The following is a 17,869-nucleotide window of genomic DNA, read 5'->3' as shown; positions in this document are numbered from 1 at the left end:
AGTTCCTGAGTCCAAGGATTTTCAAACTAGCAGAGAAACCATTTTATTTCCTGGCTAGGACATCAAAATACAATATATTATCTTCCAACTCTAAAAACAAAACAAATCTTTCAGAAATAAAAAAAAAAACACTCTGCGGTTAAGAAAAGAAAGGCAACAAGAAATAGTAGCTTATTCTGCTTTAATACCCCAAAACATCTGTGCAAATGGGAATATGAGCAGAATGAGTCAGAAACCTACAGATGAGAGTACGTCTCACTCGGTGGAAAACTGATTGGAGAGAAGGCACCAGAAACTGCATTTTGCTGGATTCCATGTAAACATTAAAGGAGAGGGGTGGATTCCCCACAGAGAAATGAACTCACGCTGCCATTTTGTGGGCACATCCCAGGGTGAAAGATGGCCTTGCTCACGGACACTGAGCCTCTACCTTACGCTGTGGTGTAAACAGAGCCTGATGCTAAGGAGACCACTGCCCACACGGCAGTGGTGCGGACGGCATGAGAAGGAACTGGCATCAGTATAAACCCATGGGTCCTCCTTCCCTCTCCCACATGGCTCTCAGGGCATCTCAATGGACAGTGCCTCACAGACGTGCCATTCATCAACAACCGGGAAGTGGAAAAATCAAATCATAAAAGCCTGGGCGAGTACACTGTGTTTCTCTCCATGCTCTTCAATCAGATGACGTGGACGGGGCCTGGGTGGAGGGACGTACCGCAGCCAGCCAGTCTTCTTAGGTGATAACGGTGGGCGCCGTACGTCCCGTCCTCTCCTGGAGCTGGGACACCTTCAGAGCAATGGAAATAAGGGGGGCCAGCATGACCTGAGGGGAGACACAGAGACGAATTTTTCCAGCACTTGCCTTAAACACAGATCCTTGGCTTTAGCCCTAACTTGGCTCCTGAACGCCAGCGCCACATATCCGACTGCCAACTCCCTCAAACCCAAAAACAAAGGGATGTTTTCTCCCCCAAGACCTAGTCCCAGCATTCTCCGTGCCAGTGAACCAATACCATGGTCTACCATATAAAGCAAACTGCTAAGGCACTCTTGTTGCCACCCTCTCCACGGTCCCAGTGTCCACTCTATCAGCAAGATGAAGTGACTAAACAAATGGCCAGGAGTATCTTTTCTACTGTTGCTCTCTCTCACCTAAGTCTCCACCAACTCATTATATCTTGATGAGAAGGAAATTGCATCCCGCGTAACTGAAATTCCATACCTTTTTAGCCAACATCTCCCCATTTTCTCCAGCCCCCTGTACCTACCCTTCTATTCTTTGTTTCTATGATTTTAACTTTTTTGTTTAGCTTCTACTTGCAAATGGGATCATGCAAATTTGTTTCTCTGTGTCTGGCTTATTTCATTTAACATAATTTCTCCAGGTTCACACATGTTACTACAAATGGCAGGACTTTCTTATTTTTCCAGAAGAAATCATTTTTTTACAATGCAATACAGAGTCCTCACTAGCCATTCGTCTACTGACGACCCTTAGGTTGGTTCCCTATCTTGGCCACTGTGAGTGGTGCTACAGTGAACACGGGAGTGTAAACGTCTCTGCATGATAATGACTTCAGTTCCTTTGGACATACATCCAGGAGGGATTGTTGGATCATATGGTAGTTCTATTTTAAAATTTTTTAGAGATCTCCATATTGTTCTACAAAATGGCTGTACCAACTTACAATAACCATACTAGCAGGTATGAGCATCTATTTCATTGTAGTTCTGTGTTGCACTTCCCTGATAATTACTCAGGTTGAAAACCTTTTTTTACACCTGTTGGCCATTTGTATGTGGAACAACACAAAAATGTTCCACTTTTCTCTGGAAAACTGTCTATGCAGGCCCTCCAGTAAATGCCATTGAAAGAGGAACCCTCAGTACAAATTTTCTTGCAACTCTTAAGGCACCGTGTGCGGTGAGTCACTGGCAAGGCCTAAAGTCCCACACTTCCTGAACATTTGGTGGCTGTGGAGCTCTGGCTGCAGAGCATCCGTCAAGAGGAGTGCTGGGAAGAACACGCTTCAGGAAACTGCTCCACATGTCCCTCCTCCCCTTGGCACTTCCACTTTAATAGCTGTCCCTTGAGTTTTTTGTCTCACCCTTGGTCTCTTCTCACTCTGAGAGAATCCCGGAGACTCTGTGGGCATGCCTGGGAACCCAACCTACCTGCCTGCAAGTCGGTAGACTTGTCTACAAAGACACATAAAACTGCCTCTCCCCAGATCTAGAACCAGTGTGTGTTCTACCAGGGCAGGGGATCAACCAAGCAGAATGATGCATGATTAATAACAAGGCAGAATGCCACAGGTGGGGCTGATATAAAGATTAATCATCCTCAATCTGCAACTTACTAGACATGCAAACCTATGAGCTGGTGCTTTAACCTGTCTGTGACTCAGTTTCCTTATCCGTAGTAGGGAAATAAAGCCTACCTTATTTGAGAATTAAGTGACTTTTATAATTAAGTGATTTATATAATGAGCTTAGAACAGAACTTGGCAAATAGTAAATGCTCCAGTAGTGATCATTATTATTGTTCTTGCTATCTACTGTTGATACTATAACAAAAAACGTGGAGGAAAGCGAGCCCAGCTGGTGCCCGATGGATCCCTGAGAAATGGGGGTTGATAATATAGGCTAGGCAGCACGGCGATCATTCTCTCTGACAGCAGCAGAACCACTCCAAGCACAGGGTTTTACCTGTGGGTCCTGGTTGATCTTGGCGACATCCTTCTCATAGCTATCGATGTATAGTCGGATGGTGGCCCCTGCACTCCCAGTGCCACTGAGTCGGAAGATGATGCGAGAACCATCGGTAAAAATGAGCCGCAAGCCCTGGAGAAGATAAGCATAGATTTTTTTCCCCCCACATGCTACGATACTGAAGACTGGCAAGCTAAGAGGGGTCCATCAGTATCTGATCAATAAGAGGATTAGATCCTTGATAAATGGCGGCAACTGAGCCTCATGAGTCTGCCTTCTGTCGGCTCTCATTAAGTTCCCATGATGGGGCTTAGCAAAGCATCTTTCAGCATCAGGTAGGAGATGTGATTTTGGCGATGCTGGATGACTTGAGGGCGCTCCCCTCCCTGTGTTTGGTCATTTATGGAACAACCATTCCAATTTGAAGCTTAGTATATAAGTAAAGCTGTGGGATGCAGAAACTTGATCCCCAGCTCAGGAGGGAAACATGGATAGAATGGGTTAGACCCAGGGTGAAGAGGCTCGGGCAGAGGAGGGGAAGGACTCTTTACAAAACACTAGTCAAGAGCTTCAGAAAGAAAAGAGGAGCCCACGTGTCCCAGAGGGCAGAGAGCAACTGTCCCTAGCCTATGTGGCAGGACCTGGTGGCCAATCCCCTGCTGATGCCTGATGACTCAAAGCGAGGTCCTTGTGGATACAGGGCTGAGCCCGCCATTCTCCCTGCTGTCCTCTCCTTCCCTCCCTGGCAGGGCTGCTAGCCCCAGAGTGCTCACTTCAGGAAAAGATGGGATGCTCAGGAAGATGTTCCCTAGCCTGAGGGAGGAAGGCCAGGCCAAGTGGTTGCTGAGGACTCTTCAGTCTTTATGAGTCTCTCAGTTCTCCATAAAAAGATGGACTTTATTTATTTATTGATGGTACTGGGGATTGAACCCAGGGGCATTCTATCACTACGCTATATCCCTAACCCTTTTTATTTTGAAACAAGTTCTCATTAAATTATTGTACACTGGCTTCAAACTGTGATCCTCCCGTCTCAGCTTTCCAAGTACTGAGATTACAGGAGAAGGCTACCACGCCTGGCTAAAAAGATGAACTTTGCAAAATACTAAAGACTGGCCAGAAGGAAAGACACTACATCCAACCCACTGCACATGGCCCATCTCATGCTGTTTCCATTGTTCCATTCATTAGCGTTCACTGGTGAAGACAGTACCTTCTCCAGTGAGTCACTGTGAAGGATATATCTCATTGCCATTTATCATTTCTAGCTTTCTGGAAACATACGAGGGTGGGTATCCTTCCCCCACAGCTGTTTGTAAATTCTTTCCCTTTGATGACAGAACCTATAGGTACGTTAGAACTTTTTCTCTGCACCTGTTTTCCCACCTAAATGCTGAGGTTTTCTAATTGCACAGAGTGGCACTGTAGCTGTCTTCCTTATCTGGAACAGAGAGAAGCCCCGCGCACGCACTCAGCCTGGGGCCTCCCTCCTGGCAAACACCGGATGCAGCGTGGAGCTGGGGTCTCCTCCCCTTGGCTTCCATTCTTGCTCCAAAGGCTTTACTATAAGAACTCCTGCTCAGCTCTGCCATGCCCTTGGCCGACCCTCTGCTTCTCTATACCTCCTCTCCTCCAACAGGAGTTATGGTCACCTACCCTGGATCCAAAGTCCTCACGGATGATGATGAAACATGGGGGGGGGGTGGCAAACAGAGAGAAATACACCAAGTGCTTTGTGCATGTGTGTTTTGATCACTTTGAATCTTGCTATGATGTATAATTACATTGCATCAAATAAAGTAGAGAGACAGGAAGACAGAAAGAAAGCAAGGCAGAAAGAAAGGAGGAAGATAAGTCACTTGCTAGAGGTGAGTGGGACAGAGATGTCAGGTACTCAGGGCTGTGATGAGGCTCCACCATCATCCGCCTCCTGCTTTCTACAGATAGGCCTTCAAATAAATCCACAGGCCACCTCCTCTCAACCCTGTCAGATGCCTTGAAAAGAATCTGACCCGAACTCTGGGTCTACCCAGAAAAAGCAAAGTGCAAGCCTGTAATGGAATCCTCACATTCTCTCTCTGGCTTTTTTTTTTTTTTTTTTTTTTTTTTTTTGGTATTAGGGATTGAACCCAGGGACATTCTACCTCTGACCCACATGCTCAGTCCTAGTTTATTTTTTATTTTGAAACAGGATCTCACTAAGTTGCTGACTGCCTCGCTAAGTTGCTGAGACTGTCCTTGAACTTGTGATCCTCCTGTCTTAGCCTCCCCAGTACTGGGATTACAAGCATGTGCCACCATACCCAGGCATCCTCTTTGTATTTTCTCTGCTTCTAGATTCTCAGAGATGAGCCCATTCTGTGACCACGACAGGCAGCAGATGCAGAGGTGAGAGGAGCCTGGGCTCTGGGTGTTAGTGAGGAGCTGGGAGGGGCCAGAGCAGCCCTCAGCCTTTGGTGCCCAGCACACAATGAGGGAATCCTCACAACTCTGTCAACTCAGGGATGGTCCACGTTCCCGTATGGTGTCCTATCACACACTGCTGGACCAGGCCAGCTGCAGACGCCAGCAGTCAGCGTTTCTAAGTCTGGGAATGCCTTGTTTAGAAAGGCATATATGAAAGAAACATGTATAATAATGCTTTTCTCATTCTCCTACAATCTTTGAACAGAAAAGAGGAGAGTTGATAGCAAAGGCTAGAATTCACCTTTTTAAGATTCTTGGGCTCCTTTCTGAACATATACTCAGCAAGACATTTTGTGTATGATTCCAGAGGGTGCAAAAGTCCTTCTGGTGCACAGGCTAAGAATCCTAGAATGCGTGTGTAGGGAACTGCACAGAACCAGGGCAAAACCCACTCCCCCTACAAGTGCCCGGGAGGGTTCCATGTACCTTGGCAGAAAACCAATTGAGAACAGCTACCCCAGAAAGTAGGGCAGTAAATAGACACAACCAAGCGGCCTTTCTCATTCCTCTCTTGAGGCTTCAGAGGCGACGCTCTGTGGCCGCTCCCCACACACATGCATCCGTTCCTACCTGATTTCTCGAAATGCTTCCGTCCACCGGGTCGCTGTATTCAAAGTTGTCAGCTTTCTCCACAGTGTAGACTTTGTCACCTGCAGAGAATTGCTTCCCCACGAAGGAGCGGTCAGCCATCAGGGTCTCCAGGTCCTTCATCATCTTGTTTGCACCCTCTGCTTCCACCTCTTCATAATCGTACCTGGAAGGAGCCATGGAGCTGAGGCCTGGGCTGGCTGTAGGTCACCCTGAGGTGCAGCGGCACTGTTTTTCTGACCAGTCTGGCCCTCCCTGGAGCCATCTGACCTCAGAAGGAGATGGCAGAGATCACAGCTTGTCAGTCGGTGGGGATGGGACAGCTGGGAATGATAGGAGGGCTCAGAGGGCTTCAGGAAAGGGGGTAGGGGCTTCTTAATAAGCAGAAACTCCCATCTGGGCTTTTCTACAGAATTGAGCGCTAGGACACTTCAAAGACTTTCAAGAGACACAATGTGAAGTGAATCACCACATCCCCAGAAGGTAGAATCAAAAGCTCTGCTAGCTCCGGAGAGCTCCAGATGAAGGCGCTCATGATTTGACTCAGGTGCTTCTCTGGGGAGATGCTGGAGCTGCTCCCAGGCCGAGGTCTGAGGCTTTGGCTAAGGAGCATCCCAGTCTCAACAGGGGCTTCCTCAAGCAAGGCAGGATTTCACCCAGCACCTGAAGGAGCCAAAGCACTAACTCTACACCTGGAACGTGGGAGGAAGTGGATTTTGGTCTGCAGGGCTGGGGATTCACCCTGACAGGGGAGGCCTGGTGTGGATGCTGGAGGATCAAGGAAGAAAAAGTCACCACCAATGAAATTCTACACAACTATTTTTCCTTCAAGACTTGTTCTCAACTCCTTTCTTATGAGATTAAACACTCCTGCCGGTGGCTTTCCCTGACCTGCTGGCACACACTGTCTTGAAAGAGTTACTTTTTAAAGGCTCAAGATAGAGTCTGTATTTATTTGCAGTAGTGAAACAAATACAAGATGTACAAGACGACACCTCTGAGACATAAGAAATACTGGGGAATTATGGCCAACTTATTTTGGCTCCGGGATTCTATGAATCAAGGACAAAACAGTCCCCTTCATCTTGACTTCTGCTCTTTCCCTCAGCCAAGATGATAAAGAGCAAGAAATTAGAACCAGATGTTTGTGTTTTACGTCTGTGACCTTTGGGCGTCTGAGGGAAATGTTTTATGAATCTTAGGCACAGAACAGTGGAATGGAAAGAACCTGGGTTTTGCAATCAAAAAGAAAGGCGCTGTGAGACCAGCCTTGTAGGCTGTGAACTGGATGTGGCCAGCCAGTTGCCCCGCATTTCAGAATCTCAGGTGCCTTATCAATAACTGTTTGGGGGTTCCTGAGACCATACATGCACAAATGCTTAGTGTTTCTGTTTAATAAATGGAGGGTAGAATGGAGTCAGAAAGAGTTTCAAGAGACAATATGAAATGAATCACCACATCCCCAGAAGGTAGAATCAAAAGCTCTGCTAGCTCCAGCGAATTCCACATGAAGGATCTCATGACTTAACTCAGGTACTTCTCTTCTGAATTCCTGGAGCTTCTCTGGGGAGATGCTGGAGCTGCTCCCAGGCTGAGGTCTGTCTGAGGCTTTGGCCAAGGAGAATTCCAGTCTATAGAGGGGCTAAGTGCGGGTTCTGAGGACCTGATTTGTTACTCGTAGTTAGCAGCTATATTTGATAACTAACAAAAAATTGTTAAAGTAGTTTCTAGGTGGAGACTCTTAAGTAATTCAAGATTGACTCTTTCTTTGAACAACTGCCCCTAATCTTATCCTACTCTGGCTATGATTCCCCCACTAATTTACCCAATTCATCTACTCAAAACATATTTATGAGCTGGGGGCAGTGGCACATAAATACCTGTAATCCTAGTGTGTGGGAGGATGAGACAGGAGGACTACATGTTCGAGGACAATCTCAGCAGCCTAGCAAGACCCTGTTTCAAAACAAAAAACAGGACTGGGGGTGTAGCTCAGAAACAGGAGGACTACACGTTCGAGGACAATCTCAGCAGCCTAGCAAGACCCTGTTTCAAAACAAAAAACAGGACTGGGGGTGTAGCTCAGAAAAATGACTCTGGGTTCAATCCCCCAGTACCACAAAAAAACAAAACAGAACAAAAAACCAACAACTACCAAGAATGTATTTATGCAATGTCAATTATGAATTAGGTACTGGAGGATATCATGGGGAACAAAAACAGAGTCCTATTTATTGAACCCAGGGGTATTCTACCATTGAGCTATATCCCCAGGCCTTTTTACATTTTATTTTGAGACAACATCTAACTAAGTTGCCCAGGCTGGCCTTGAACTCCCAGTCTTCCTGTCTCCCGAGTAGCGGGTGTGCTCTTAAATAGCAGGTGTGCACCACCATACTGCCTCGTGGTTCTGTTTTTATGGCACTCTAGACTCGAAAGAGTTGATGATTTCTGTTCTGCACTCCCAGGTTTCCCTGTCTCCCAGAGTGAACTGTTGCTTTGGTTCCCAGGACCACCACATGGTACCCATGGCAGTTTTTACTTATCCCTTCCATAAGAATAACTTGGGAGAGAAAGAGATTGGTGAACTTGTGCAAAGTGAATAAAAGGATTCTAATTAAGGATCCCAAGGTCCTTAAAGTTGAATTCTCTCTTGACTATCCAAAGTCATGAATTATTAAATATATGATATCTAAATTAGCCAGTCCCACTTATCTATTTTATAGAAAAGGTAGAAGTCCAGAGAAATTATATATAGACATTTCTTAAAAATAAATGCTCTAATAGCTTTTCTCACATTTTCTTTTAAAAATTATATTACTGAGGTCCAGGAAAAGCAATGTTTATTAGGTTTTTATACTTATTGGGGAACAGGCAAATTGGAATTAGTGAAAAATAATACTGTTGATTTTTTTTTAATAGTACTGGGAACTGAACCCAGGGCCTCAGGCATAATAAGCAGATGCTGTATTGCTGAGCTACACTCCCAGCCCTTACCCCCATTTTAATGCTTCTTAAAAAGTGAAAGTATTCAAAGCAAAGAAGAATTACTAAGGGTTCTAATATTTCATTCACTACAGAATCCTCAGTACCTGGTGGAAAAGGGGTAAAAAGTAAAAATTTGTGAATTGATGAATAAAGTATTGACAAGTATATACACAACCTTTGGAAACCTATTTTAGTGAGTCAGAAAAATATATTTGGAGTAAGCATAGCTGTTTTCATAATTTTTTGACAGGTGAAATGTAACTTCTTTTTAAATTACATTTGGAATACATAATTTAAAAACACAAAATGTTCAGATATATCAGATTGCTGTATTATTGTTTTTATAATTAAAAAAAGAACTTTCTACACTTTTTAGTGCCCTAGAGATTGCAAAGTACTTTCAGATTCTTATTTCTTTTAATCCTCTTAGTAGCAGACTGTTATTCCCATTTCTATAGATGAGAAAAAAATGAGCACAGAGAAAAGCCAAAAGACTTCCCAATTTAGTAATGGGAAAAAATAAAATTCGAAACCATTTTTCCGAATCCAAATCCAACGTTATCATGTCCACCCAATGGGTAATTTTTAAAATGCTTATAAAAATTTTTGTTTTGCTTACCAAAAATTTTAAGCCTTGTTCTTTGTGGTTGAGATAAAAATTGACTTTATCCTGGTTGTGCATGGTGGCACAAGCCTGTAAATCCAGTACGTGGGAGGATGAGACAAGAGGATAGCAGGTTCGGGGACAGCTTCAGCAACAAAGCTAGACTGTCAGAAACCTAGCAAGACCCTGTTTCAAAACAAAAAATAAAAGAGGCTGAGGTATAGCTCACAGGCAGAATGCCCCCTTGCAATTTTCCAGTAGCAAAAACAAAACAAATAACAACAAAAAAGTAGACATCATCTCTACTCTGATTGGATTACTTTCAAAATCTCCAACTGGTAGAGGCACGAGAGTTTCATTATCACTTATGACAAGGAAGGCATTGTATGCCTGAGAATTCTCTCTGCCCAGTTCCCCCACAATACCTGGCCCCCAGCCAGGCTGTCTTACCTAGTGAAGAAGTTCCGGCCATACTTTTGCCAGTGGTCTTTGAGAATGTCCTCCACGCTTTGTTTGCGGGTGGCGAGGATAGAGAGCCAAGCAAGCACAGCCCACAGCCCATCCTTCTCACGGATGTGGTCGGAACCTGGCAGGACAGAGGAAGTTGCTATGAAAAATGCAAATTCCCCAAATATGTTCAACAGAAAGCACACAGACCCGACTAAAAAAGTCACCAAACTTTCCTGAGCACCTGAGTGCCTAGAAGGGATCACATTTTCAATAAAGCAACATAGTACTGACAAGAAGTTGATTTAAAAATTTAAGGCAAATGTCAATAAAAAATGGTGGGATAACTGGGTAGAACTTGATATATCAATTATAAAGTATTAATGTAATAGGAAAAAGAGCCAAAATAAATCTTAAAGCAAATAAGCAAAAAAAAAAAATTAAAAATGAGCACTTAAAATGTTTGATACTTAAAATAATCTAATACCTTTGCAGAAACAAAAGAAGGCACCTAGAGAGAGTCCCAAGCACAGAAGAGACTGGACTATAGCATAAAGCTATGGTAAAATAATAGATGCACTTTTGGAAAGAATTTGTTCAACAGTTTTTTTTTTAAAGAAAAAAAAGTTTTTTTTTTCCCTATACCAAAATACCATACCAAAGAGCATTTCAAATAAGTTAAAAATTCAAATGTAAGTCAGGTGTGGTGGTGTCCCAGCTATTCAGGAGGCTGAGGCATGAGGATCACTTGAGTCTACCAACTGGAGAAGAGCCCAAGCAACATAATAATACCCATCTCAAAAAAAAAAAAAAAATCAAATGTAAAAATTGAAAACCTTACACCGGGTGTGGTGGCGCACGCTTGTAATCCCCACACTTGGGAGGTGGAGACAGGAGGATCGCGCAGGTTCGAAGCGCAGGTTCGAAGCCAGCCTCGCTGGCTTAAGAGACCCTGTTTCCAAATAAAATATAAAATAGCTTTGGGAGTGTAGCCCAAAGAGGTAGAAGGGTTCCACTCCCAGTACCACCAAAAATCAAACAAACAAAAAAAAAAAACTACTAGAACACACACATATATATTTTAATACCGTGGGATGATAAATATATGTAAATTCATTATTCACAAAGTGAAACAATGTATTTAAATCGATGTAATCCTAGCATTTGGGAGGCTAAGACAGGAGGATCATGGTTCGCAGCTAGCCTCAGCTTAGTGAGGCCCTTTGCAACTCAGTGAGAGCCTGTTTCAAAATAAAGTATAAAAAATAGAAAATAGGGCTGGAGGTGTAGTGTGGAAGTAGAATGCCCCTGGGTTTCATCCCTAGTCTCCCGCCTAAAAAGCACTGCTATAAAGCTAAAAGGCCATTGACATTCTTTAAAAAGATGTTTATAACTGTAAGGGAGATGTTGAATACACTCAATATAGGAAAATTTTATGTATTAATAAGAAAAACAAAATCTCAATAGAAAAATAAGCCAAGGCTATAACCAGGCAATTCACCAAAAAGTAAATACAAGTGATGAATTGATATTTCTTAAAAAAACTAGCATTATTTAAGAAGAGAAATTTAAGTTAAAACCACACACACAAAAAAAAAAACCACACCCTGATACTTAGCCAGGTATAATGGCACATTCCTGTAATCCCAGTACTTGCGAGGCTGAAACAGAAGGATCGCAGGTTCAAGAACAGCTTCAGCCATTTAGTGAGACTCAGCAATCTAATGAAATTTTATTTCAAAACAAGAAATTTAAAAAAGGGCTGGAGGTGTAGCTTGGAGGTACAATGCTTTGGGGTTCAATCCTCAGTGCCACAAAAACAAAAGACTTGATAGCTGCTTAATCAATGGCCATAGATTTAAAAATTACAACACCTAGTGTTGGGGGAGGTACAAGGCAAATGGGACTCCGACATGATGCTGGTAAGAGTGTATACTGAGTTATCATTTTGGAGAACAAAGCCTTTAAATAGGCCTAACACGTGGATCCAGAGATGCCTCTTCCAAAACAGACTTCAATATCCAATAAGGATTGGCTAAACTCTGACACATCTGTGTCCTGCTAATATTCCTGATAAAATCTTTACCAAAAGTTAAGAGACTGACTCCCCTGGCTGTGTCTGTATGCAGAGAAACCCTTTTCCAAGAGCAGGATGTGGGCAGAACTCTCATTTTCAGCCTTTAGACTCCTCATTCTAAAACAAAATAAAACAGACTGTATTGAGCTCTATTTTCTGATTTCTGAATGGGACTCTACATAGTCCCTCTATAATTATGCTTAAATTATTTATGCACCTTTCTGCTCCACTTGCCCTCCTACTGGGTCTTGTTCTTCTCGGATCTGTCAGAAGATCTGGGACCAGGCTAGCCATATCATTCCCATGTGGTATATTTCTTTCTTTACCCTCTTTGTCCTTTTTGTGATGGGAATGGAGATTGAATCCAGGGGCATTCTACCACTGAGATACAATCCCCAGCCCTTTTATTTTTTTTATTTTGAAACAGTCTTGCTAAGTTGCTGAGGGTCTCACTAAGTTGCTGGGACTGGCCTCGAACCTGAAATCCTCCTGTTTCAGCCCCCCTGCCCCAGTACTAGGATTACAGGTGTATGCCACCAAGCCCCATCCTGCTTCATCCATTTAGACCCAGGTCAAATACCCTCTCCTTTGAGACTAGCCCAGTTTTCCTAAGCAGTTATGAGCTCTTTTCTCTTTCTTCTCCCGTACTAACTTATACAAGACATCTGGGGTGGAATCATCCTTCTTAAGCACCAGTTATCTGTTTCCCACAGTAACCATGCACTTCTTAGAGGCATCTGTTATTTATCTTTGTAGTTAAGTCTACAAGATAGTCTCATAGCACATGGAATATGGTAGATAACAGTGAAGGAGTGCAAACATAAATGAATCCATTAATTCATTCATCTACTCCAATATTTTTTTTCTCATTTTGGCTCATAAAAATACATAACTTTTTCTTTTGAAAATTTTTCTCTTGATGGAGTATAGCTTTTAGAAGTAATGGTTCTTAACACCTGGGTGCTGAAAAAAACCAGAGACCACAGCAATGTTTGTAGTGGTATATATAAAAGAGTTTGGAAATGTTTACTCAATTTTATCATCTATAGCCTTTTATTTGCCTTCATTGCTATTTTAAGGAACAAGAAATTAGCTTTCTGCCTCTTCCAGCCTTTGAAATCCTGATATATTTTGGCAACAGTTCATCCTAAGAAGCAGGATTCTGGCAGCTTCTCCAATATATTGAGAATTCATGACAGTAGTATACAGCTTTGAATTATTTGTCTAGGCTCCAGTGGATTTTTTCTTCCCTTTAAAAATTATTTAGTAAAATAATTTTAACTGTACATAAAAATTATACATCTAGAAAGTGTTTTTTCTTTTATCTTTTTAGCTAGGCTGAAAGCATGGAAATATTTTCATTCTAAATTAATAACTTAGTTTTTTTTTTCTTTTAGGTGGAGATGAAAATAAAATCTAAAAATCTTAACCACTCCTGACCAAATCACTTAGCTAGAACTAAAACACACACCTATTATAAGTGAAATATCTGCCTTGAATAACATAATACAAATACTCTATTCCCTCTGCAAGACCCTCCGACTCTGGGCATTTTGATTAATCTCACTCATCATCTTGCATGTATCAAAATTATAGGTAATTTGATTAATACTCAGAAACCCTGGGTAAATCTCATTTCTTTTAGTGTTCTGAATAAAACTAATAGGTTATTAGTGGAAAAAAAAGAGAAAGGTGAATATAGGTATTTCTAAACTGTTTTTCAGTTAATACTCAGTAGAAAATGCTTTATACTTAAACAGAAAACATGACTTTGAAGTGCTAATACTTATAAGCTGTTTGAATTTGAAAAAGTCACAACTGTTCTGAACTTGGTTTTGTTGATTGCAAAATGGGGGTAATGCTAACCGCTCATATAACTAAGAAATTACTGTAATAAAGCAAATAGAGATGTTTTGTAAACGTTAGTACTATATAAATGAGAGAGACTCTATGAATAAAGAGAAAATGAAAAACTTTAGGGAAAAATGTTTTCACTGGCTTTATTAAAACTTTAAAAAATAATGTTCTAGCTGGGCGTGGTGGCGCACGCTTGTAATCCCCGTGCTTGGGAGGCAGAGACAGGCAGGCTTGAAGCCAGCCTTGCTGGCTTAAAGTTTCCAAATAAAAATATAAAATAGGCCTGAGAGTGTAGCCCAGAGGTAGAAGGTTTTCCAGGAACCCCAGTACCACCACTAATAATAATAATAATAATAATAATAATAATAATATTCCTTAACTACACAGAGTTGGGGAAGAATATGGAAAACATAATCCACTATGCCTTTTCTTCAGGGCAGTGGGAATACAAGTTATTTTCTTCTTCCTTGTTTGCCCATGATGAACATAAATTAACTTGTATCATTAAGATTATATCTTTTTGTTTGTTGTTTTGTGGTACTGGGGCATTCTACTGTTGAGCTACACCCCTAGCTCTATTTTGTCTTTCATTCAGAAAGAGAGTCGTGTTAAATTGCTAAGGATCTTGCTAAGTTTTTGAGGCTGGCTTTGAACCTATGATCTTCTTATTTCAGCCTCCCAAGTACTGGGATGTACTCCCAAGTTTAGGCATACTCCAGCACACCTGGCTATCATCATGTTTTAATTTTTAAAAAACAAGAGGCCAACCTCACTTAAGTGTGAGAAAGGGGCAAACATTCTAGCCAAGACTGCTGATCCTGGGGGCACAAAGGGAGTGCCGCGTTTTGCTTTGGTCTCTTCATTCTGGTTCCAGCTTGGGAAGCCACAGAGCACAGGGCAATTCTGCCCCTTCAGCATCTTCAAACACCTGTTGCTTTGCTTTGGCCTAATCAGCACCTTGTGATAAGTACAAACCCGGCTCAGTCAGGGCATGCTCTGGTTCTCAGCCAAGAAAAATGTCAGCCCTTGCTAAGAGAGCCAAGAGCAAACGGCTTAGGGATTAGGTTCTATTTACCAGCCTGGGCATCTCAGGAGCTGCCCCAGTGTCTGCCCCTGACAGGTGACAGCCTGTGCATGGGGCAGCTGAAAACAGCTATGTGTAGTTCCCGGAAAGGACCAGCATCTGCCTCTCTGTCCGTCTCTTCCCTTTATTCTCTCTCCCACATTTCCTTCAACATGCTATTCTCTTTGCCTGAAAAATCTGCACTCTGCACACCCCTATTAGCTTGGCTAATATCTCTGGCAATTACTTTCAACTTGACCTTACTCAGAATGCCATCCTCAATCTTCCTTGATCCTGCTCTGGGTTGGTATCATTCTCCGTGACCATAACCCACCCTAGACTACACATTGTGGCCCCAGATGGTGCTGAATACACAGTCAGTTTTCCCCAGAAGGGATATCCCCACTCCACTCAGGAAGGGTGGCGAGCTGCACAGGGAGCCTTCCTGAGCCGACTCCAGCCCCCAGGAGCTGTCCCGAGGAACTCCAAGGCTCTTCACTTAGCAACTCCTGTGCACATCTGACCACTCTGGAGCTTTGCTTCTTCTGCATACGGCCCCTCTGGAGGGAAGCAACATATACTAATGGGCAGGAACTGTGTCTTAGCACAAACTTCACTTTATACCCATCAAATAGGAATGAGCACGCTTCAGGTGCCAAGGTGAATGAGATATGTCTCTTGCTTTCACTGATGAGGGTACAGATGTGCAGGTAACAGTTTAACTGAGTTGCTTATAACTAGGCTGGAGGCCTAGTTCCCAAGTCTCCATACATGGGGATGCGACCATCTTCCCCTGGGAGCTTGACCTGTGGGGAAATGTACTCAACAGCTGGGCAAGTTACAATGGGTAGAGATTAAAAAAAAAAAAAAAACTAAAAAAAAAAAAACCATCCAACCTCCAAACAGGTCAGGCAGCCTAAATACAAAGCTCTCTGAGCACCCGGGATGTTGTTTCTTTCACTCTTCACACTTGTAATTACTCCAGAGGCCAGATTCCCCCCCCCCATTGAAATCCATGGGGCCCTCCAGGAGGATGTCTTTTCTGTCTCTGTACCCCAGAGCCTAACCCAGCATCTGGGACACAGTTGAAGGTCAATAAACATTACAGTGAATTGATGCAAAGCAGCACAAACATGATTGGCTTTTTCATGAGAATTTTAAATGAAAAGAAATTTTCAGATGGACATGGTGGTGCATGCTTGCAATCCCAGCATTCGGGAGGTGGAGACCAGAGGATCATGGTTCACAGACAGCCTCAGCTACTTAGCGAGGCCCTTTGCAATTCAGTGAGACCATGTTTTAAAAAAACAAAACAAAACAAAACAAAAAAACAAACAAACAAAAAAAAAACAGGACCAGGAGTGTAGCTTGGAGGTAGAATGCCCCTGGGTTCCATCCCCAGTACCGCAAAATAAATAAATAAATAAATAAATAAATAAATAAATAAAAGAAATTTACAAAGCATTAATTATATATTTCTTCAAGTTACCACTCCTGTATGTTACATTATCACTTTTAAAGATGGGACAAAGGAGCCGGGCGTGGTGGCGCACTCTTGTAACGCCCACACTTGGGAGACAGAGACAGGAGGATCACCCAGGTTTGAAGCCAGCCGTGCTGGCTTAAGAGACCCTGTTTCTAAATTTAAAAAAGTATAAAAGAGGTCTGGGAGTGTAGCCCGGCGGTAGAAGGGCTTCTAGGAACCCCAGTACCACCAAAAAAGAAAGAAAGAAAGAAAGAAAGAAAGAAAGAAAGAAAGAAAGAAAGAAAGAAAGAAAGGAAGGAAGGAAGGAAGGAAGGACAAAGGGAAAAAAATTGCAAGCCCTTAGATCTGAAGAGACCATAACATACTGGCATATCTCCAAGCAATACCGAGTTCATCTTCAACCAGATTTCCTATTCCTCTTTCCCAAGCTCCCCATTTTCCTGAAGAAGGGTTTCAAAAATGGTGACATCCTATACTAGTCACTGATTTCACTTTTATCTTGCTAACAGGTCCTTGGTGGAACAGAGCTAACACTCTGCCCCGCCACTATGTTAAACATACGCATCACTGTCCAGTGTTCGGAGAAGGAAACAGGTTGGCACCAGACCAACCAAACACAGCAGGCTCATCCTGGGTACTTCTGACCCCCATTTCTGACTCCCTATCAAAAAATTCACTTTTTACCAGTGTATGCAATGGTGATGCCAAGAACATGTCCCAGGTTCAGGGTTAGGATAGTCAGGCCAGAAAGGTGCTGCTTCTCCACCCTGAAGAGATTTGGTAATGTTAGTTATACAGTTTATGAGTTTGTTCTTTAAATGCTAGCAGTTGCTGGGTGTGGTGGTGTATTTCTGTAATCTCAGTACTTGAGCGGCTGAGACAGGAGGATCACAGGTTTGTGGCCAGGCTCAGCAACTTAGCAAGGCTCTCAGCAACTCTAGTGAGACTCTGTTTCAAAACAAAAAATACAAGGGGCTAGGGGTGCCACTCATAGGTAGATTGAACACCTGGATTCAATCCCAATACCAATAATAAAAAAAAGAGCTAGTGGTTTGTTTTACTTGATAAGCCAGTTCTTCTGAAGTATGACTCTTTGCAAGTAAACTTTTCTTTTGCACAGGCTTATTTATTTCTGCAAAGGTTCTAGGGATCCCAACCCTGGACTCTGGAGTGCTGCTGAGTTCTCATGGGAGTCCCAGCCTGCTGGAAGAGGCGAGGAGAGAATTCTTCATGGAGGTGGGTGCATAGGCAGGAAAAACACCAACTGGCCGCTTAGGGTTCCAGGCTTACATAAGCAAGCATCAAATGTCTTTTAAAGGTATTTCCTTCCAACAGCAGAATTTTGTTTGTCCAAATGTAAGAGTGGCTGGCTCATCCGTACAACACACGTTTGTTGCACACCTGTTCTATGCTGGGCTACACAGGAGGCACTCGTGATAACAGCAGAGAACAAGACAGAGAAGAGCCCTGCCCTCATGGAACTTACGGTCTAGTGGAGCCAACAGATATTAATCAAATAATCATAAACAACTGTAAAATCACAGCTGCCATGAGTTAAACAAAGGAAAGGCATGTGGT

General features: G+C 42.8%; 1 protein-coding gene across 3 annotated transcripts in view; it reads right to left on the bottom strand.

Annotated features, from left to right (window-relative positions):
- Nucleotides 1–736: 736 nt before the first annotated feature.
- The window catches only part of PGM1 (phosphoglucomutase 1), a gene marked incomplete at both ends in the record, with an annotated part of 73,936 nt that continues 56,803 nt past the window's right edge, over nucleotides 737–17,869 (bottom strand). For all 3 annotated transcript variants that reach the window (XM_080691966.1, XM_080691967.1, XM_080691965.1), the window contains 4 exons: nucleotides 737–826; nucleotides 2,713–2,847; nucleotides 5,752–5,935; nucleotides 9,812–9,947. In XM_080691966.1, coding sequence (XP_080548092.1) covers nucleotides 737–826; nucleotides 2,713–2,847; nucleotides 5,752–5,935; nucleotides 9,812–9,947 — 545 coding nt within the window. The remainder of the gene's footprint in view (nucleotides 827–2,712; nucleotides 2,848–5,751; nucleotides 5,936–9,811; nucleotides 9,948–17,869) is intronic.

The sequence above is a fragment of the Muscardinus avellanarius genome (assembly GCF_963383645.1).
Source record: "Muscardinus avellanarius genome assembly, chromosome: 3".
NCBI lineage: Eukaryota > Metazoa > Chordata > Mammalia > Rodentia > Gliridae > Muscardinus > Muscardinus avellanarius.
This window is presented reverse-complemented; position numbering and strand designations above follow the sequence as displayed.